The sequence below is a fragment of the Monodon monoceros genome, unplaced genomic scaffold, assembly GCF_005190385.1.
Source record: "Monodon monoceros isolate NGI ecotype Baffin Bay Population unplaced genomic scaffold, NGI_Narwhal_1 Super_Scaffold_11, whole genome shotgun sequence".
In the NCBI taxonomy this organism is placed as follows: domain Eukaryota; kingdom Metazoa; phylum Chordata; class Mammalia; order Artiodactyla; family Monodontidae; genus Monodon; species Monodon monoceros.
Genome location: NW_021703767.1, coordinates 45,577,074 through 45,600,626, shown reverse-complemented (window position 1 = coordinate 45,600,626; position 23,553 = coordinate 45,577,074). Strand labels below are relative to the sequence as shown.

The 23,553-nt window shown below is 36.3% G+C and overlaps 1 protein-coding gene across 1 annotated transcript in view; it reads right to left on the bottom strand.

The window, feature by feature from the left end:
• Positions 1 to 23,219: 23,219 nt before the first annotated feature.
• Positions 23,220 to 23,553, bottom strand: part of ARL6 (ADP ribosylation factor like GTPase 6) — a 50,532-nt gene continuing 50,198 nt past the window's right edge. The window contains exon 8 of the mRNA XM_029215561.1: positions 23,220 to 23,368. Coding sequence (XP_029071394.1) covers positions 23,343 to 23,368 — 26 coding nt within the window. The 3' untranslated portion in view covers positions 23,220 to 23,342. The remainder of the gene's footprint in view (positions 23,369 to 23,553) is intronic.

Here is a 23,553-nt window from a genome sequence, read left to right as displayed (position 1 = left end):
AGACACACGCACCCTAATGTTCATTGCAGCAGTATTTACAATAGCCAGGTCATGGAAGCAACCTAAACGCCCATCGACAGACGAATGGATAAAGATGTAGTACATATATACAATGGGGTATTACTCAGCCATAAAAAGGAACGAAATTGGGTCATTTGCAGAGATGTGGATGGAACTAGAGACAGTGATAGAGTGAAGTAGGTCAGAAAGAGAAAAACAAATATCGTATATTAACGCATATATGTGGAATCTAGAAAAATGGTACAGATGAACCGGTTTGCAAGGCAGAAATAGAGACACACATGTAGAGAACAAATGTATGGACACCAAGGGGGTAAAGTGGGGGTGTTGGTGGTGGGATGAATTGGGAGATTGGGATTGACATGTATACAGTAATATGTATAAAACAGATAACTAATAAGAACCTGCTGTATAAAAAATAAACTTAAAAAAATCTACAAGTACTAAGCAAAGAAAAAAAAATTCATTGCCATAGTGCTTATGATACAAAAAGTGGTAGAAAAAATGGAGATGTTTAAGGGGACAAATTAGACAAATAATGGTACATATGAACAAAGAACTATGCAGCCATTAAAAAGAATAAGATGATATGGAAAATGCCAGTAAGTTTAGTTAACTATTAATTTTATTTTTAAAGGAAGATAAAGAGTAACAATATGGTGTATACATTTTCAAAGGATCTATATATGCCATAGAATTTAATTTCTTTTCTTTGTAAGGACATAAGAAATATGTGATAGGTACATCTCTTGCGAGAGAGATGGTGGGGGGAAGCCATGGAGGTGGGTAAGAGAGACATTGTTTAATATTTACATTCCTGTACTGTTAATTTTTGAAAAATCTTATGTATGTATAATTTTTCTCTATGTTAACAAACACTCTCTGGGTACAGGGATAATTGGTGTTTTAGCTTGTTTTATTCTTTTCTGTTTTAAAAAAATAAAGACTACTTCAATAAAATTTAAAAAAAAAACCCTTCACTAACATTCCAAATTTATTTAATATGCCCCCAAAATCTGTGGACCAGGCAAAAATTACATATAATATTGGCTTACATATTCATTCATTTAACAAATATGGGCACAATATATACCACGCAGTGTCCTAGGCGCTTGGAATGTAAGGTGTGAATAAATTCCCTGCACTTGTGAAATTTATGTTCTAGTGTAAAAGACCAACAATGAATACATAAATATATATAATAATATCAGGTCATGATAAAGTGCTTTAAGGAAAATATAACAGGAGAAGAGAATAGAGGAGGGTGAATTTGCTGGTTTGAATATGATAGAGATGAAACCTCTGAGGAAGTGATTTGAATGAAATGGAGTGAGACATGCAAAGATCCAGGGAAAGGTATTCTGGGTAGAGGGAAGAGCAAATGCAAAGGTCTTGAGAAGAGAATGGGCTTGGCTCATTTGAGGACTAATAAGCTGAAGTGCAGCAAATTATTGGGAAGGAGACTAAAGATGTAGCTGGAACACATGAGGTAGGGACCCTTGTAAGCCCTGGTAAAGTTTTGGATTTTATTTTACATGTGATGGGGAGCTACTGGAAGGTTCAGAATAGGAGAGTGATATGTTTTACTTTTTAAAAAGAAAAATGACACTGGTTTCTGCAAAGGGAGAACATTGTTGTTGAGGTAGAAGGGAAGCGAAGTGACTAGGAAGTGAATTTAGAGGTCCAGACAGGAGGCTATGGTGGTATGGACTAGAGAAATTCTAGTGAAGGGGGTGTGAGGTCAGATTCTGGATTTTGTTTTTGAAACAGGATTTGCTGATGGATTGTAAGAGGGACATGAGAGAAGAAATTATATCTCTTCTTCATATTTTAATTGTTATCAATTTGATTATTGGCATAATGAATCATAATTTGCATTCAGTATCATTTTCATTATTTTACTTTACTATCAATGAACCCATTTAAAAATTATTTATTTATTTGGCTGTGTTGGGTATTAGTTGCAGCACGTGGGATCTTTTAGTTGCAGCATGGGGGCTCTTAGTTGTGGCATGTGGGATGCAGGATCTAGTTCCCTGACCAGGGATTGAACCTGGGCCCCCTGTATTGGGAGCACAGAGTCTTAACCACTAGACCTCCAGGGAAGTCCCATCAATGAAGCCATTTTTAATTCCTGATATCTTATTTTGATTGGCTAAATGAACTCATGCAAGTTGGTACATAGAAAGATAGGATCTTCTTACTATACTTATTTGCAAAGTGAATGGAATATTGATTATAATGGATAAGTTCTTTTGATTTTGCCATGTTTATATAATTGTGAATACTGTGATTACTCAATTCTCCCACTTTTCTTAACATACCCTACTGTAAAATATTAGGATAGGGTACAAAATGATGTCATTTGGTCTTTATTTAACAGCAGAAAATGAAACTTATTATCAGTACTGTTGTAATATAACCATCCAGGATTTCCAAAATGTGCATATGTGAAACAAAAAGCATGAAATTTTAAACATTTTGGAGACCTCATTAACAGCTTAAAACGTATTGGTATTTTTCAGAGAATGAATGCTTTATGAAACTTTAGGGTATCACTTGTATTAATAAGTTATAATTTCTAAGTAGAAATACAAAGAATCTTCTTTTAAATTAATTTTGTGAAAAATTATCTAGCTTCTCAGAGTCCTAAATCTGTCCTGATTCAAACATACATACATACATGTGTATTTACATAGATATTTACACACAACAAGTTGTCAAAAACACAGAATAAGAAATAGTTCAATGCTGCTGTTTACTATCTGTCTCCAGTTCTTAAGTCAATCTTCTGAACAGTTCGATTTACATGGCTGGTCAAGGCCTTGAAAAATATCCCTCAATCTCCCATGGTTGCATCAAAAATCTGATTTTATCATATAAAGTGTTTTCTATTTCTAGTAGTGAGATTTACCTAATAACTAAATCAGGATCAGAAAACAAGAGAATATGTGAATCAAAGCAAGGTCCATCCAAGGCCTAGAACCCCTTTCAAAGTTATGGTAGTTTATTTCTTCCAAAGAACTAGCTTTTGGTTTCACTGATTTTTCTCTATTGTTTTTCAATATCATTGATTTCTGCTCTAATCTTTATTATGTCTTTTGATCTGTTTGCTTTAGGTTTAATTTTCTTGTCTTTTTCAATTTTCTTAACATAGAAGCATAAATTATTGACTTGAAATAATTTCTTTCTAATTTAATGCTATATATTTAATGCTATATATTTCCCTTCGAGTGCTGTTAGTTGCATCCCAGAAATTTTGATATGGTACATTTTCATTTTATTTGGTTACAAATATTTTCTGATTTCCCTTGAATTATCCTCTTTGAACTATGGATTGTTGAGAAATGTGTTGTTTAATTCCTAAGTGTTTAGAGATTTTTAAATGTGTCATTGATTTATAATTTAATTCCTTCATGGTCAGAGAACATACTTTGTATGGTTTCAATTGTCTTAAGTCTATTAACGTTTGTTTTATGACCTAGGATATGGTCTATCTTGATGATTCATTCCCTATACACTCAAAAAAAGTACTATTCTGATGCTGTTGGATTGCGTGTTGTTCTATAAATGTCATTTCAATATAGCAGTTTGACGACACTTATAACCTTGCTGATCATCTGTTTACAGGTTCTATCACTTATTAACAGAGATGTGTTGAAGTACCAACTATTATCGTGGATCTACTTCTTTCAGCTCTGTCAATTTTTCTTCAAGTATTTTGAAGATGTTTTTTAGGTGAATGCACATTTAAAATTGTTGTCTTCTTGGTGTGGAGTTCCGGATTTTGGAGAGTTCCTCCTCGTACCCCCAACCCCAACAAACTGCCAGGAAGAAAGAAGTATGACTCATAGGAAAATAAAAAAGGGATGTCTCAAATTTTGTAGGACTCATTATTGATTTGAGAACTTGAGTTGGATTGAAGAATGAGTACAAAAAGAGGATTGTTTCAAGATGGCAGTGTAGAAGGACATGCTCTCACTCCCTCTTGCAAGAACACCAGAATCACAACTAACTGCTGAAGAATCATCGACAGGAAGACACTGGAACTCACCAACAAAGATACCCCACACCCAAAGACAAAGGAGAAGCCACAGTGAGATGGTAGGAGGGATGCAAACACAATAAAATCAAATCCCATAACCGCTGCGTGGGTGACTCACAAACTGGAGAGCACTTAAATCACAGAAGTCCAGCCACTGGAGTGAAGGTTCTGAGCCCCACGTCAGGCTTCCCAATCTGGGGGTCCGGCAATGGGAGGAGGAATTCCTAGAGAATCAAGACTTTGAAGGCTAGCGGGATTTGATTGCAGGACTTCGACAGGACTGGGGGAAACAGAGACTCCACTCTTGGAGGGCACACACGAAGTAGTGTTCACATTGAGACCCAGGGGAAGGAGCAGTGACTCCATAGGAGACTGAACCAGACCTACCTGCTAGTGTTGGAGGCTCTCCTGCAGAGGCGGGGGGTGGCTGTTTCTCACCATGAGGACAAGGGCACTGGCAGCAGAAGTTCTGGGAAGTGCTCCTTGGCATGAATCCTCCCAGAGTCTGCCATTAGCCCCACCAAAGAGCCCGGGTAGGCTCCAGTGTTGGATCGCCTCAGGCCAAACAAGCAACAGGGAGGGAACCAAGCCCCACTCATCAGCAGACAAGTGGATTAAAGTTTTACTGAGCTCTGCCCACCAAAGCAACAGCCAGCTCTACCCACCACCAGTCCCTCCCATCAGGAAACTTGCACAAGCCTCTTAGATAGCCTCATCCACGAGAGGGCAGACAGCAGAAGCAAGAAGAACTACAGTCCTGCAGCCTGTGGAACAAAAACCACATTCACAGAAAGACAGACAAGATGAAAAGGCAGAGGGCTATGTCCCAAATGAAGGAACAAGATAAAACCCCAGAAAAACAACTAACTGAAGTGGAGATAGGCAACCTTCCAGAAAAAGAATTCAGAATAATGATAGTGAAGATGATCCAGGACCTCGGAAAAAGAATGGAAGCAAAGATCGAGAAGATGTAAGAAATATTTAACAAAAATGTAGAAGAATTAAAGAACAAACAAACAGAGATGAACAGCACAATAACTGAAATGAAAAATACACTAGAAGGAATCAATAGCAGAATAACTGAGGCGGAAGAACGCATAAGTGACCTCTAAGACAGAATGGTGGAATTCACTGCTGTGGAACAGAATAAAGAAAAAAGAATGAAAAGAAATGAAGACAGCCTAAGAGACCTGTGGGACAACAATAAACGCAAAAACATTTGCATTATAGGGGTCCCAGAAGGAGAAGAGAGAGAGAAAGGACCCGAGAAAATATTTGAAAAGATTATAGTTGAAAACTTCCCTAACATGGGAAAGGAAATAGCCACCCAAGTCCAGGAAGTGCAGAGATTCCCATACAGGATAAACCCAAGAAGAAACACGCCGAGAAACATAGTAATAAAACTGGCAAAACTTAAAGACAAAGAAAAATTATTGAAAGCAGCAAGGGAAAATCGACAAATAAAATACAAGCGAACTCCCATAAGGTTAAGAGCTGATTTCTCAGCAGAAACTCTACAAGCCAGAAGGGAGTGGCATGATATGCTTAAAGTGATGAAAGGGAAGAACCTACAACCAAGATTACTCTACCCGGCAAGGATCTCATTCAGATTCAATGGAGAAATCAAAAGCTTTACAGACAAGCAAAAGCTAAGAGAATTCAGCACCACCAAACCAGCTATAAAACAAATGCTAAAGGAACTTCTCTAAGGGGGAAACACAAGAGAAGAAAATGACCTACAAAAACAAACCCAAAACAATTAAGAAAATGGTCATAGGAACATACATGTCGATAATTACCACAAACGTGAATGGATTAAATGCTCCAACCAAAAGACACAGCCTTGCTGAATGGATACAAAAACAAGACCCATATATATGCTGTCTACAAGAGACCCACTTCAGACATAGGGACACATTCAGACTGAAAGTGAGGGGATGGAAGAAGATATTCCATGCAAATGGAAATCAAAAGAAAGCTGGAGTAGCAATACCCATATCATATAAAATAGACTTTTAAATAAAGAATGTTACAAGAGACAAGGAAGGACACTACATGATGATCAAGGGATCAATCCAAGAAGAAGATATGACAATTATAAATATATATGCACCCAACACAGGAGCACCTCAATATATAAGGCAAGTGCTAACAGCCATAAAAGAGGAAATCGACAGTAACACAATAATAGTGGGGGACTTTAACACCTCACCAATGGACAGACCAATTGTAAGAAAATTACAGACCAATATCACTGATGAATATAGATGCAGAAATCCCCAACAGGGCTTCCCTGGTGGCGCAGTGGTTGAGCGTCCGCCTGCCGATGCAGGGGACGCGGGTTTGTGCCCCGGTCCAGGAGGATCCCACGTGCCACGGAGCAGCTGGGCCCGTGAGCCATGGCCGCTGGGCCTGCATGTCCGGAGCCTGTGCTCCGCAGCAGGAGGGGCCACAGCAGTGAGAGGCCCGCATACCTCAAACAACAACAACAACAACAACAAAATCCCCAACAAAATACTAGCAAACAGAATCCAACAACACATTAAAAGGATCATACACCATGATCAAGTGGGCTTTATCTCAGGGATGCAAGGATTCTTCAATCTATGCAAATCAATCAATGTGATACACCATATGAACAAATTGAAGAATAAAAACCATATGATCATCTCAATAGATGCAGAAAAAGCTTTTGACAAACTTCAACACCCATTTATGATAAAAACTCTCCAGAAAGTAGGCATAGAGGGAAACTATCTCAACATAATAAAGGCCATATACGACAAACCCACAGCAAACATCATTCTCAATGGTGAAAAACTGAAAGCATTTCCTCTAAGATCAGGAACAAGACAAGGATGTCCACTCTTGCCACTATAATTCAACATAGTTTTGGAAGTCCTAGCCACGGCAGTCAGAGAATAGAAAGAAATAAAAGGAATCCAAATCGGAAAAGAAGAAGTAAAACTGTCACTGTTTGCAGATGACATGATACTATACATACAGAATCCTAAAGATGCCACCAGAAAACTACTAGAGCTGTACTAGAGTACAGAAAACTACTACTAGTAAAGTAGCAGGATACAAAATTAATGCACAGAAATCTCTTGCATTCCTATACACTAATGATGAAAAATCTGAAAGAGAAATTAAGGAAACACTCCCATTTACCATTGCAACAAAAAGAATAAAATACCTAGGAATAAACCTACCTAAGGAGACAAAAGACCTGTATGCAGAAAACTATAAGACACTGATGAAAGAAATTACAGATGATACCAACAGATGGAGAGATATACCATGTTCTTGGATTGGAAGAATCAATATTGTGAAAATGACTATAGTACCCAAAGCAAACTACAGATTCAATGTAATCCCTATCAAATTACCAATGGCAGTTTTTTTGGAACTAGAACAAAAAAATCTTAAAATTTGTATGGAGACACAAAAGACCCTGAATAGCCAAAGCAGTCTTGAGGGAAAAAAACCGACCTGGAGGAATCAGACTCCCTGACCTCAGACTATACTACAAAGCTACAGTAATCAAGACAATATGGTACTGGCACAAAAACAGAAATATAGATCAATGGAACAGGATAGAAAGCCCAGAGATAAACCCATGCACCTATGGTCAACTAATCTATAACAAAGGAGACAAGGATATACAATGGAGAAAAGACAGTCTCTTCAATAAGTGGTGCTGGAAAAACTGGACAGCTACACGTAAAAGTATGACATTAGAACACTCCCTACCACCATAGACAAATATAAACTCAAAATGGATTAGAGACCTAAATGTAAGACCGGACAGTATAAAACTCTTAGAGGAAAACATAGGAAGAACACTCTTTGACACAAATCACAGCAAGCTCTTTTTTGAGCCACCTCCTAGAGTAATGGAAATAAAAACAAAAATAAAGAAATGGGACCTAATGAAACTTAAAACTTTTGCAAAGCAAAGGAAAGTACAAACAAGACGAAAAGACAACCCTCAGAATGGGAGAAAATATTTGCAAACGAATCAACAAAGGATTACTCTCCAAAATATATAAACAGCTCAATATTAAAAAAACAAACAACCCAATCAAAAAAAGGGCAGAAGACCTAAATAGACATTTCTCCAAAGAGGACATACAGATGGCCAAGAAGCACATGAAAAGCTGCTCAACATCACTAATTATTAGAGGAATGCAAATCAAAACTACAATGAGGTATCATCTCACACCAGTTAGAATGGTATCATCAGAAAATCTACAAACAACAAATGCTGGAGAAGGTGTGAAGAAAAGGGAACCCTCTTGCACTTTTGGTGGGAATGTAAATTGATACAGCCACTACGGAGAACAGTATGGAGGTTGCTTAAAAAACTAAAAATAGTATTACCATATGACCCAGCAATCCCACTATTGGGCATATACCCAGAGAAGACCGTAATTCAAAAAGACACATGCACCCCAATATTCATCGCAGCACTACTTACAATAGCCAGGACATGGAAGCAACCTAAATGCCCATCGACAGACAAATGGATAAAGAAGATGTGGTACATATATACAATGGGGTATTACTCAGCCATAAAAAGGAAAGAAATTGGGTCGTTTGTAGAGACATGGATGAATCTAGAGACTGTGATACAGAGTGAAGTAAGTCAGAAAGAGAAAAACAAATATCGCATATTAACGCATATATGTGGAACCTAGAAAAATGGTACAGGTGAACTGGTTTGCAGGGCAGAAACTGAGACACAGATGTAGAGAACAAACGTATGGACACCAAGGGGGGAAAGCGGTGGGGGCTGGTGGTGGTGGTGTGATGAATTGGGAGATAGGGATTGTCATGTGTACACTGATGTGTATAAAATGGATGACTAATAAGAACCTGCTTTATAAAAAAATAAATAAAATAAAATTCAAACAAAACAATATTGTCTTCCTGGTAACTTGACCCTTTTATCATTATGTAACGCCCATCTTAATTCTTGATAAATTTCTTTGCTCTGAAATCTACTTCGTCTGATATTAATATAGGCACTCCAGCTTTCTTTTGATTAGTGTTTGCATAGTAAACCTTTTCTTACCTTTTTACTTTCCTATATCATTATATTTGAATTGAATTACTTGCAGTTCATTCATTCATCTCTCTGTGCATTCATTTATTAACTGCCACATGCTAGATACTTTTATAGGCACTACACACACAGCAGTGAATAAAACAAAATTTGTGCTCTCTTACAGCTTGCATTTTAATTGAGGGAGAGGTTATAGACAGTAACTTAGTAAGCAAATAAATATAGTTTTGTGATGCTTTTATCCATTCAATTTCTTTCTTTTAATTGGTGTGCTTAGGCCACTTACTTTTAATATTTTTAGATTTAGGTCTACAATTATGTTTTGTTTGTTCCCTCCATATTTTGTTTCTCTGCTTCCCCTTTTGTGCCTTCTTTTGGATCATGTGAATATATTTCAGTATTTCACTTTAACTTACTTATGATTTTAATTTTTTTGTATAGTTTTTTGTGGCTTCTTTAGGTATTACAATAAACATATTTTTCACAGTCTACTTAGAAAAATATTTCTGTGCTTCAAGAGTAGAAAAGCACCACATTTGACCCTTTATTTTCCTTTATTTTGTGGTTGTAGTATATGTTACAACTATATACATTGAAACATAACACAATGTTTTCAACTGTCAAACATGTTTTAAAGAACATAAGATGTTCTTTAAGTTTCCTTCTGGTAAGATTTCCCATCTGTTTGAAGAACTTCCTTTAGCATTTCTTTTAGAGCAGTTTTGATGGCAATAAATGCTCTTGCTTTTCTTATTCTGAGTGTTTTTATTTCACCTTCATCCTTAAAAGATATTTTTGCTAGATATTCTAGGTTGAGAGTCCTTCCCTCCCTTCCTTTCTTTCTCCCTCCCTCCTTCCCTTCCTTCTCTTTTTTTAAGCAATTTGAAAATGGTGTGCCACTTCCTTATGGCCTCAATGATTTCTGATGAGAAATCAGTAGTCATTTAAATTGCTGTTTCCCTATAAGTAATATGTCATTTTCTCTGGCTGTTTTCAAGCTGAGCTTCTGAAATATGTACACTCTGCCCTTCACCAAATTTGTGTTCAAACTTACTTTGAGCATTTTTACAGTAGCTGTTTTAAGGTTTTTGTTAGATAGCTCAAATATCTGTGTCATGCTGGTACTGGCATCAGCTTTTTCTTTTCCCATGTGAATTTTCCCTGGGTTTTGTATACTTAGTAATTTCGGATTGTCCTGGGCATTTTGAGTATTATGTAATGAGAGTCTAAGTCTTAATTATTTACTTATTTTTAGTTTTAGTTTTTTAATAAATTTATTTATTTTTGGCTACATTGGGTCTGTTGCTGCACGCGGGCTTTCTCTAGTTGTGGCGAGCGGGGGCTACTCTTCGTTGTGGTGCGTGGGCTTCTCATTGCGGTGGCTTCTCTTGTTGTGGAGCATGGGGTCTAGGCACAGAGGCCTCAGTAGTTGTGGCTCGTGGGCTTCAGTAGTTGTGGCTTGTGGGCTCTAGAGTACAGGCTCAGTAGTTCTGGCGCATGGGCTTAGTTGTTCTGCCGCATGTGGGATCTTCCCAGACGAGGGATCGAACCAGTGTCCCCTGCATTGGCAGGCGGATTCTTAACCACTGCACCACCAGGGAAGTCCCTCTTTTTTAAATTCTATGGAGATTATTGATAATTTTTCTTTAGCAGGCCTTCATTCTGGTTAGATTCAGGTCAAAAGTTCCAACCAGCCTTGTGGGAGCCATATTTCAATGTTATTTCTGTTTTCAAAAACCTCCAGAGTTTTATTCATATCTAGGCCATGTGTGAGCCACCCAGTGGCTAATCTTGGATTTGGGTCATAGTTTACTTCTCCAAGTCTGTGTATGCTGTTTGGACTCAGACCCACACTGAGGGCAAGACTGAGATTTCATAAGCAACTTTATGGGGTTACTTTGCTGATCTCTTCCCTCTCCCAATCTCCTCTGTACTTTAGTTCCAGGGCCTCCCTCTACTTTTTTTTTTTTTTTTTAACCTCCCAGCTAGAAAGCTGAGGCTTTATGTGCCCTGCTCTACCACACACTTTCTATGAATATGCCCGTCTGGGGCCAAGCAGTGGGAAGACAGAGAGAACAAAAGCAATGGGATTTACCACATCCTCTTGGGACCACAGCTCCTCTGATTGTACACGAAGGTTCCCTTTCCTCAGAATTTTAGGTGTCTGTGGGTTTGCCACTGCCACTGTTGTTGCTGCTGACACCCTCAGGTTGTTTGAGAGCTGGTGTGCAAGAAAACATAGAAAAAGAAAATGGAGTATTTTCTTAATATTTGCTGGTCATTAGGAGACTCCCTTCCCACTCTTTGAGCCAAAATTAGGTTTTCTCTGGAGCTCTGTCTGCACAGAATCCCAATTCTGGGTTTTAAGCAGCCTTAAGCCCAAGTAGAGGGGCTACCAAAGGGGAAAATATGGGTAAACTCACTGTTGGTCTTGTGGTATGTTAAATTCTGGTCTTCTTCAATCTGACTGCCACTCTGAGTCCTCAAGTAGCTGGACCATGCATTCAAATACCTGGTCTATGCAGGTTTTATGGTTGCATTTGGTGGGGATAGGATGGAGTGTACTTACTCTAACTTACCCAGAGGCAGAACTTCCAAGGTAGCTTTTGATCAACTGTTTATCACTATGCTCACTTGAGGGTGACTTTTACGTGCTTCAAAATCCTAGGGCTTCAGGATGTGGACAGTGTGGGAGGGTATATGCGTTATGTGGGGGCAGTAGTATGTAGGAAATCTCTGTATCTTCTGCTCAGTTTTGCTGTGAACTTAAATTTGCTCTAAAAATAAAGTCTATTTAAGAAATGATGATCCTGGTGACAAGATGGCAGAGTAGGACATGAGCTCACATCTTCTTATGGAAACATCAAAATCAACTAATTGCTGAACAACCATTGACAGAAAAATGCTGGAACCACCAAAAAAGATACCCTACAACCAAAGACAAAGAAGAAACCACAATGAGACAGTAGAAGGGGCACAATCGTGATAAAATCAAATCCCATACCTGCCGGGTGGGTGACCCACAAACTAGAAAGTAATTATACCACAGAAGTTCTCCCATAGAAGTGAAAGTTCTGAGCCCTACATCAGGCTCCCTAGCTGGGGGCTTGGAAACGGGCGGAAGAGCCCCAGAGAACTTGGCTTTGAAGGCCAGAGGGGTTTGATCACAGGAATTCTTCCACAGGACTGGGGGAAACAGAAACTCCACTCTTGGAGGGCACACACAAGGTCTTGTGTGCACCAGGACCCAGGGAAAAAAACTGGACAGTTATACGTAAAAAAAATGAAATTAGAACATTCTTTAACACCATATAAAAAAATAAACTCAAAATGGGATAAAGACCTAAATGAAAGATCAGATACTATAAAACTCTTAGAGGACAACATAGGCAGAATACTCTTTGACATAAATCGCGGCAATATCTTCTTCAAGCCGTCTCCTAGAGTAATGGAAATAAGAACAAACAAAAAACCCAAATGGGACCTAATTAAACTCAAAAGTTTTTGCACAGCAAAAGAAACCATAAACAAAACGAAAAGACAACCTAGAGAATGGGAGAAAATATTTGCAAATGATGTGACCAACAAGGGATTAATCTCCAAAATTTACAAACAGCTCATGTGGCTCAATACCAAAAAAACCAACAACCCAATCAAAAAATTAGCAGAAGGCCTAAATAGACATCTCTCCAAAGAAGACAAACAGATGGCCAAGAGGCACATGAAAAGATGCTCAACATCACTAATTATTAGAGAAATGCAAATCAAAACTACCATGAGATATCACCTCACACCAGTCAGAAGTACCATCATCAAAAAGTCTACAAATAATAAATGCTGGAGAGGGTGTGGAGAAAAGAGAACCCTCCTACTCTGTTGGTGGGAATGTAAATTGATACAGCCACTATGGAGAACTGTATGGAGGTTCCTTAAAAAACTTTAAAGAGAGCTACCATATGATCTAGCAATCCCACTCCTGGGCATATATCCAGAGAAAAACATCGTTCAAAAGTATACATGCACCCCTGTTCACTGAAGTGCTGTTTACAATAGCCAAGACATGGAAGCAACCTAAATGTCCATCGACAGATGAATGGATAAAGAAAGTTGTGGTATATATATATATATACACACACACACACAATGGAATATTACTCAGCAATTAAAAAGAATGATATAATGTCCTTTGCAGCAACATGGATGGACCTGGATATGAACATACTAAGTGAAGTAAGTCAGAGAAAGACAAATATATGATATCACTTATATGTAGAATCTAAAAAAAGAAAAGTGATACAAATGAACTTATTTACAAAACAGAAACAGACTCACAGACTTAGAAAATGAACATATGGTCATCCGGGGGAGAAAGGGACAGATTGGGAGTTTGGTATTGTCATGTACACACTGCTATATTTAAAACAGATAACCAACAAGGACCTACTGTATAGCACAGGAAACTCTGCTCAATATACTGTAATAACCTGAATCGGAAAAGAATTTGAAAAAGAATAGATGTTTGTATATGTATAACTGAATCACTTTGCTGTACACCTGAAACTAACACAACATTGTTAATCAACTCTACTCCAATATGAAATAAATATTAAAAACATTTAAAACATAAAAATGAAGAAAGAAAAGTCCTAGGGGAATACTTCTCAAACTTCAGCATGTATTCTACCATAAGTGACTCTGATGCAAATTTGAGAATATTGTTGGATATAGCCTGGGTTCCTCAGAAAGCATTGTTGAGGCAGAGAGATTCTGTATTATTAGGAAGTAAAGTTATGGGAAAGGAGAATGAAGCAGGTTAGGAGAGTGGCCATGTGAGGTGTCTCTGAGCTGGCCGCTGCTGAGTGTGACTAATTGTTAGAGTCACAGTAATCATCCCAGAAGCTATATATGGTGAGTCTCTAGACTGTCCATGATTGATGGGAACAATAGAAAGAGGGGAGAATTTATTCACTAGTTCTTGTCTTCCACTTGTCAATGGTTCCCCTGCTGGGTTATGTGTGTTTTGGAATGGTAGGGGTAGGGGCATGGGAACAAAAATAGGGTGCTCTGCACCTACATATAGTCGGCTGGAGCCTAAAAGCAGTGGTAGCTGAAACAAGAGATGGTGAGTCTGAGAGAATCTGAAATGGCTCATAAAATGTGTCTGAAATGATATATACCTTAAAAATTAAGAAATCCCTCAGATTACTGGCTTGGTTTGAGGCATGGAACTTACCAAGTATTGTGGCCAAAAAAATCATAGGTCTTTTTTGGGCCAGGCTAGGTTGTGGCTGCTTAGGTATTGATTTCTTTGACACTTACTGAAAAATTAAGCTGTTCAGAAGTTTCCAGGTGACCTTAACTGAATCATATGAAAGTGCTATCATTCAGCTGCTTTGGGCCTACAAAATGGCAATGCCATATGGTTCAATTAAATAGAATATGTTAAGACTTTCCATAGCGAACCCTAGGAACTGATATACTTGCTTAGAAAACACTTAAGACTGTAACCAGCAGAGAAAAGGATCTTAGGTGGTGAGTGGATATTCAAAACAAGAGTGACTAGGATGTGTAAAAAAGGAGGATGAAATGCATCATCTTCCTCAATAAAGGATTATGGTAAAGACTCAAACATTCGAGACACAATTATTGCCCTTGCAAATTACTGACGTGCAAAACACGTCTCTAAAATAAGTAGTGAGTCAAATTCTAGAATAATTTTGAGGGAAAGAAGTTTTCTAAATATAATATAGTCTGTGAAGTGATTTACATTATTACGCAGAGCCATGTCAATCCCTAATGTGTTCACATTCTGGCTTCCAGGCTGTGACCTGGGTTTACTGGAATAAGCAAATGTGCTATCAATTTTAGAGAGCCATCTACTCAGTGACAGCTACAAGGACTTGGAAGCAATCTGAAAACATGATTTTTCTGTGAGTTAGCCCAGATCTGAGTTTTATCCAGGGCACCACTGAACCCTCCCACTCCATACTATTTTCTGTAAGAAGGAAGAGAAGGTAAGGATTTGGGTACCTCCTTTATAATTAGAGAGTTTACACTTAAGTTACACTATGAAATTTTTTTCTGATTGTAGTTGATTAAAGGATTGTCTTAACAAATGCATATATATCGATATTAACTTATGCCTTTTGAAGAACAATTTGAAGTATAAGGCTAAAGAAAAAAGGATGAAAAAAATAAAAACTAACCATGAGTTAGGTGAATAACCTCTAAGTTTCCTTAGAATAAGACACTTAGCATTACGGTTTTTCATTTTATTATGAAATGACCTTAGGATGTAGATACTCTTCCTCAGTCTCCTTCTGGAAGGTAGGATAAGGTAGGATAAGACAGATATTTAAATAAATCTAATAAAAATAAGGATGTATTAAGTTAAATACAGAGTACTGTATAATCTTTAAATGTAAATAAAGTCTTCTTTGTGGCACTAGTAATTCTCTTATATTAAAAGGAAGTACAATTGTAGGCTTCCTAGACAAAGTTGCTGCTCAAATCCTATTCTACAGTAGGGCAAGCCCTATTCCTATTCCTAAAAAAGACTAAGACCTCCTGATATGCAGGCGAAGCCTCAGAATTGTCCTGATCTCTTTAAGAAAGAACTATAGTCTATTTCTTAAGTTTATACCCATTTCCCACATAGACAAGTTCTGTGATAAGTATTGATATATCTGCTTGTTACATCTGAAGGTCTAATTAGTAGAAAAATACTGCCTCTTGCCTTTATAGAGACCAACACACTTTTTAATCAGCAAACATAGCATTAATATTTAAAAAATAGTTCTGTGTTAGATGTATTTCAAATTAGAAAAACAGATTTTAACATTAACAAGATACCATGTTGATACAGGGTCTTGGAAATCATTTTATTTTTTCTTAAGAAATTTTGTCCTGCTATGTATAAATGAAATAAAATTAGTCACAGTATGGGGGTTTCACAATGTAAAAAGGGATGTGATATTTTGTGAATCTATAAATTAAGCTCACGGAATTAGTGCATAGTACTTAATACACTAATAATCCAGCATCTAAAAAATGCAGTAAAAACTCTATCAAGTAGATAATAAAGTTTCCAGAACTGGCAAGAACTGACATATCACATTTAAGAGCATCACAAAAACAAACAAAATAAAAAACCCTACAACACAGAAAGAATAACATATCTGTAAGATATATCTATAAACCTTCCCAAGAAAGCCCTGGGGAAATAGTTAGTAATCACTAAAATGAGTGAAGTGAGAGCTTCCTATGACCTTAGGATGGTGCATTCTGATATACACACACACGCACACATTGAGTCTAAGAAAATAGAGCTTAATGTGAAATTGGCTTTAACTCCTCCATTAATGATTACTCTCAATTAGAGGCAATGTAAACCTATCTCAGTAATATTTTACTGTAACATTATAACATTTCATTAAATAATTGGAAGAGTTTATAAAGTTTTCCAGAAGAGAATGAGACACACAGACACACAGTCACACAGACACACACACACACACACACACACACACTGATTTCTGGGCCTAGGCCTTTATGGATATATGCTATTCCAATAGTCAAATGACAAAAATTTAGAACACTGAGGCAAAGTCATAAAATATTTACAATTAAGAAAATATTTTTAGCTATAGTTGTTACTTGGGGTCACAACTTAAAATGCATATCCACAAATTGGATTATTAATGCGCCTACATTTTACCACGTTTGAAGACTGTCAACACTAGTTATCAGTTAACTCAAAATATTGGTAAAAGTCACTGAGAAATCTGGAAGACCACGCCAGATGCTTGGGGATAATCTGTGTGTGATTAAACTTTGAAACATTAACATGTCTGATGTTTCAGAATCAGCCCCATCTGTTGCCACCCATTTAAAGAAAAGGAAGGAAAAAGACATCAGAGGGCCAAGACATCAATATAACTGGGGGGGAAAAAAGGATTTCAATGAGCATTACTTTTCAGCTATTTGCATCTAATTTTTCATCTTTAATATAATTATTTAAGAAAGAAGTAATTTCAAATTGTTCTATTCCATTTTAGAATGCTCTTTAGCTTTTCAAGAAACCTTGTAGAGGTTAAGAACACAAATTCTGGAGCCAGATAGTCTAGACTCAAAATCTGGGGTCTTCTGTTTATTTGCAATGGGGCCGTAGGCAAGTTACTTAACCTCCTTTGCCTCACTTCCATCATCTACGATAGGGGTCGGCAAAGTTTTTATGTAAAGCCCCAGACAGTAAATAATTTCATGCTCTGTGGGCCACATACTGTATCTGTTGCCTTTTTTTTTTTTTTTTAAATAACGCTTTAAAAATGTAAAACCATTATTAGCTCAAGGGCCATACAAAGACAGATTAGTAGTTTGCTGACCCGTGACCTACATAATAGAGATAATAGCGCCTACCTCGTAGAGTTGTTATGATGATTTTTTTTGAATTTATATTTTTATACAGCAGGTTCTTATTAGTTATCCATTTTATACATATTATGTTATGATGATTAAATGAAGTAATATACATATATAAAATGCTTAGAAAGTGCCTGGCACATAGTAAAAACCACAAAAATGTTTATTATTACTACTATATTTCTAACCAAATTTTATTTTCAAAGTACCTCCTATTCCTCTATGAATTCTAGCATTACTTGGTGACTTGAAATTTGGTGAAGAATTAAATTTGTCCTTTTTGGTTTATTCTAAATCACCAGAGAAAAGCTTAATACTATATGTTCATGAAGCTGCCAATTGTGGCATTAAAATCGAATGATCAGAGGGAAGAATCAGTAATGGTCCTGAGGCAGTTCCTTGCAAACCCCAGAAGGAACATCCTTAATGAGAAAGATTCACAATAAAAATGTAATAAATAAGTTACTTGAAACATTTAATTAAACACAATAACCATTTCTCAGTCAAAGTATTTTCTTCCAGTCACAGAAATGAACAAATCTATTTTAACATCCATTTAAGTGAGCATTTAATATTGGTTTTATTTTATAATATAAACATCGTTTTATTTTTTTAACATCTTTATTGGAGTATAATTGCTTTACAATGGTGTGTTAGTTTCTGCTTTATAGCAAAGTGAATCAGTTATACATATACATATGTTCCCATATCTCTTCCCTCGTGTCTCCCTCCCTCCCACCCTCCCTATCCCACCCCTCCAGGTGGTCACAAAGCACCGAGCTGATCTCCCTGCGCTATGCGGCTGCTTCCCACTAGCTATCTACCTTACGTTTGGTAGTGTATATATGTCCATGCCACTCTCGCTTTGTCACAGCTTACCTTTCACCCTCCCCATATCCTCAAGTCCATTCTCTAGTAGGTCTGGGTCTTTATTCCTGTCTTACCACTAGGTTCTTCATGACAGTTTTTTTTTTCTTAAATTCCATATATATGCGTTAGCATACGGTATTTGTCTCTCACTTTCTGACTTACTTCTCTCTGTATGACAGACTCTAGGTCTATCCACCTCATTACAAATAGCTCAATTTTGTTTCTTTTTAAGGCTGAGTAATATTCCATTGTATATATGTGCCACATCTTCTTTATCCATTCATCCGATGATGGACACTTAGGTTGTTTCCATCTCTGGGCTATTGTAAATAGAACTGCAATGAACATTGTGGTACATGACTCTTTTTGAATTATGGTTTTCTCAGGGTATAGGCCCAGTAGTGGGATTGCTGGGTCATATGGTAGTTCTATTTGTAGTTTTTTTAAGGAACCTCCATACCGTTCTCCACAGTGGCTGTATCAATTTACATTCCCACCAACAGTGCAAGAGGGTTCCCTTTTCTCCACACCCTCTCCAGCATTTATTGTTTCTAGATTTTTTGATGATGGCCATTCTCACTGGTGTGAGATGATATCTCATTGTAGTTTTGATTTGCATTTCTCTAATGATTAGTGATGTTGAGCATTCTTTCATGTGTTTGTTGGCAGTCTGTATATCTTCTTTGGAGAAATGTCTATTTAGGTCTTCTGCCGATTTTTGGATTGGGTTGTTTGTTTTTTTGTTATTAAGCTGCATGAGCTGCTTATAAATTTTGGAGATTAATCCTTTGTCAGTTGCTTCATTTGCAAATATTTTCTCCCATTCTGAGGGTTGTCTTTTTGTCTTGTTTATGGTTCCCTTTGCTGTGCAAAAGCTTTGAAGTTTCATTAGGTCCCATTTGTTTATTTTTGTTTTTATTTCCATTTCTTTAGTAGGTGGGTGAAAAAGGATCTTGCTGTGATTTATGTCATAGAGTGTCCTGCCTATGTTTTCCTCCATATTAACAAATTGAAGGAGAAAAACCATACGATCATCTCAATAGATGCAGAGAAAGCTTTTGACAAAATTCAACACCCATTTATGATAAAAACCCTCCAGAAAGTAGGCATAGAGGGAACTTTCCTCAACGTAATAAAGGCCATATATGACAAATCCACAGCCAACATCGTCCTCAATGGTGAAAAACTGAAAGCATTTCCACTAAGATCAGGAATAAGACAAGGTTGCCCACTCTCACCACTCTTATTCAACATAGTTTTGGAAGTTTTAGCCACAGCAATCAGAGAAGAAAAGGAAATAAAAGGAATCCAAATCGGAAAAGAAAAAGTAAAGCTGTCACTGTTTGCAGATGACATGATACTATACATAGAGAATCCTAAAGATGCTACCAGAAAACTACTAGAGCTAATCAATGAATTTCGTAAAGTAGCAGGATACAAAATTCATGCACAGAAATCTCTGGCATTCCTATACACTAAGGATGAAAAATCTGAAAGTGAAATCAAGAAAACACTCCTATTTACCATTGCAACAAAAAGGATAAAATATCTAGGAATAAACCTACCTAAGGAGACAAAAGACCTGTATGCAGAAAATTATAAAACACTGATGAAAGATATTAAAGATGATACAAATAGATGGAGAGATATACCATGTTCTTGGATTGGAAGAATGAACATTGTGAAAATGAGTCTACTACATAAAGCAATATACAGATTCAATGCAATCCCTATCAAACTACCACTGGCATTTTTCACAGAACTAGATCAAAAAATTTCACAATTTGTATGGAAACACAAAAGACCCCGAATAGCCAAAGCAATCTTGAGAACGAAAAATGGAGCTGGAGGAATCAGGCTCCCTGACTTCAGACTATACTACAAAGCTACAGTAATCAAGTATGGTACTGGCACAAAAACAGAAAGATAGATCAATGGAACAGGATAGAAAGCCCAGAGATAAACCCAAGCATATATGGTCACCTTATCTTTGATAAAGGAGGCAGGAAGGTACAGTGGAGAAAGGACAGCCTCTTCAATAAGTGGTGCTGGGAAAACTGGACAGGTACATGTAAAAGTATGAGATTAGATCCTCCCTGACACTGTACACAAAGGTAAGCTCAGAATGGATTAAAGACCTAAATGTAAGGTTTTATTTATTTTTTAACTAAGAAGCAAGAAGGAAAAATCAGAAAGCAAGTCAGTTAAAATGCTACAGTATTTTAATGTACCAGAGCTACATGCAGGATGTATTTGCCTTAAGTTTTCTCTAGAGTAACTACATATATTTATGGAAATCACAATATGGTGGGAAAAGAATAATTTAAGTAATCAGAAGGCAATTCATAATTTTTAGCAGACAACCTATAAATGAAAAATATATACAACTCAGCTCTTTTGTGATTTATAAGTCACAGGCTGAATAGGGCCACATTATAAATATTTAAATGCAAAACATACAATAGGCTAACTTTTGAATATTTTATGAGATGTCACATTGAAATGTGCTTAATGAATTAAACTTTGTTAACACAGGGATGTCTAAACATAAAATAACACTTGCTTGAGCTTTAATACAATAAATTTTAATTGCATAATATGTTAAATACAAATGCAATAACCTCAGTGTATACACACATGGCATGCTGTGACCACTGTAGCCCAACTTGCTTCTACATAATCTTTACATGAAAATGTAGAGTACGAATGGATGTTTATAGACTATAAACTAGATCTGGAGATCATGAAAACAAAGGAAGCCATTTAGTACTCTCTTCTACATATTTTCATAGGTGTAAATTACTGTAGTTTGTGGAATACTAATTTAGAATCAACAAATCAACATAATTTCAAGAATTATTTTTATCATAGTCATTCCTGCCCAGAGTTTAAATTTTGAAGTGTTAATAGACTTAAAACAAGCAAAAAGAAAAAAACAGTAGTCCCTTGTCCCTGACCTCCAGCACCCCAATCCTGGTCTCCCACCCCAGTGAGAGATTTTTCCCAATCTTTTAGCTATTCTTATGGCAGATATCTCTATATTTCTAAAATCAGTAATACTCTTAGCTCTTGAATCATCCATTTTAAACAGACTGTTTGGTTCTGAATCCCAGCACCACCATTTACTAGCTCTGTGACCATAAACATCCTTTTTTAGGCCTCAGTTTCCTTGTCTATAAAACAAACACTAGAATCTACTACATAAGGCTATTATGAGGATTATATGATGCAAAATCCCATACATGTAATAATATCTTGCTCAAAATATAGTGATAACTTTTATTATTGTTATTGTTACCTTACGGTAGATGAGGATTTGAATTCTCTTAAAACATCCCTTTCTCCATCCTCCTAAAATAGTTATAGCATATTAGGTTTTTTTTGTTGAATTACGGTGTTTTCATCTTCATGTCTTTTTTATATTTGAGGCAGCTCTAGATTAATGAGACTCACTTTGTATCTTCATCAAAACAATTTGAGAGGCTGGCAAGCTAGCTAAAATGCTGGATCACTGGAATATTCTGGATGACTTTCAATGTGCCAAATTCGAAAGCACTGGGATTTCTGGACTAAGAGAAACTGAATTATAGAACTTTTACTGAAGTTTTAAAATTATTTTATTCAAATCTCTGTGAAACATACCACTACTGTAGTTATCATAATACATCTTTATTACTCACTTACCTTTTGTCTTCTGTTTTTATCATTTTCACAGCTAAGGATATTTATGGTGTTACACATTATATATTACAGTTTTTCTTTATATGTAATATTTTTCAGGATTTACACCATTGCTCTATCTACTGTTTCCCAGTGATTAATTAAAAATGAAAGCTTCTATTTAGAGTTTACAATTATAAGCAGTCTCTAAGTTGTGAGAAGTAACACAGTTTGCATACAGTAGATGGCAGAGATATGTTTAAAATTCTAAAAAACATTTTTGTAGTAGTTTATGCCCAGGAAAAACACAGTTGGTGAGTCGCAGTCTATTTTAACAAAGTACTGCAGTTAACTGGAGACATTTTAAAGGAAGAAAGAATAAGTCAGTTGTAATAATTATGAAGAATCACATTAATTCATTTTTATACCTCTTAATCTTAAAATGCAATATTTTCAGTCAGCCAATGAAATAAAATTAGATACTCTGTATGAAAAGATTCTCAAATTCTCCCTCATTAAATTTTAAGTTCTCTGAGGATAAGGAATATGTTTTTTTTACCTTGTATCACCATTGCCTAGGACAATGCCAAAGTAGTATAGGTACAGAGATGTTTCATTTATTTATTCAGTGTTTTATTCACTGAATAAATAAATTCAGCTTAACTTGGTCTCAGGTAGTTTACAAATGTTTGACAGTAAAACACCAAACACCATATTAACACAGCATTATTCTTTTCAGCATATAAAGCACACTAGTTTGTATATTACATTTTATGTTTTATTGATGGTGACATATAGCAAAACTTTAATATATATTAATTACCCATGGTCCCTTATAAACATTTAAAAGTTCTTTTTCACAAGCATAATCATACTACAAAGTCATATCATAAGCTAAGTTTTTAGAAGACAATTAAAAAAATAAAATGCATTAAAGATATCATAAATCAAGATGAGATACTGAGATAACTCTGACTTTACACATTCTAATTACAATCAAATGTAGACCTTTCAAGAAGTTGATAATTCTGGGGAGGGAGCCCTTCAGGAAACATTTAGTTTTTATATAATTAATGGCCAGATTAGCATACCTGAAGTCTTATGTTCTTAAAAACCTCATTCAGAGTCCATAAATGCAAGCAGAAGATTATCAAGTATTCTTAGATGTAAAAACTTTCAAAAAATTTAAAGTATTCAGTTTGCCTTAATATATATTCCTTGAATTGAAAATTGTTGAGGTTTCCGAATACTATCTTTTCATGTCTTCACAGCCTGGATTTGATCTGATAATAAAAACCAAATAAAAAATTATCAGTCTCTACAGGGCAAAACCCATTCTCTAAAGTAATCCAAGACATATCCATAAGAACATGGTAGAAACCTATGTGTACGCTTTTTTCTTTTTAAAAGCACAATTCACACTATAGTTTGTATTTTTGTCATTGTACATGCACCTAATTAAAATCAA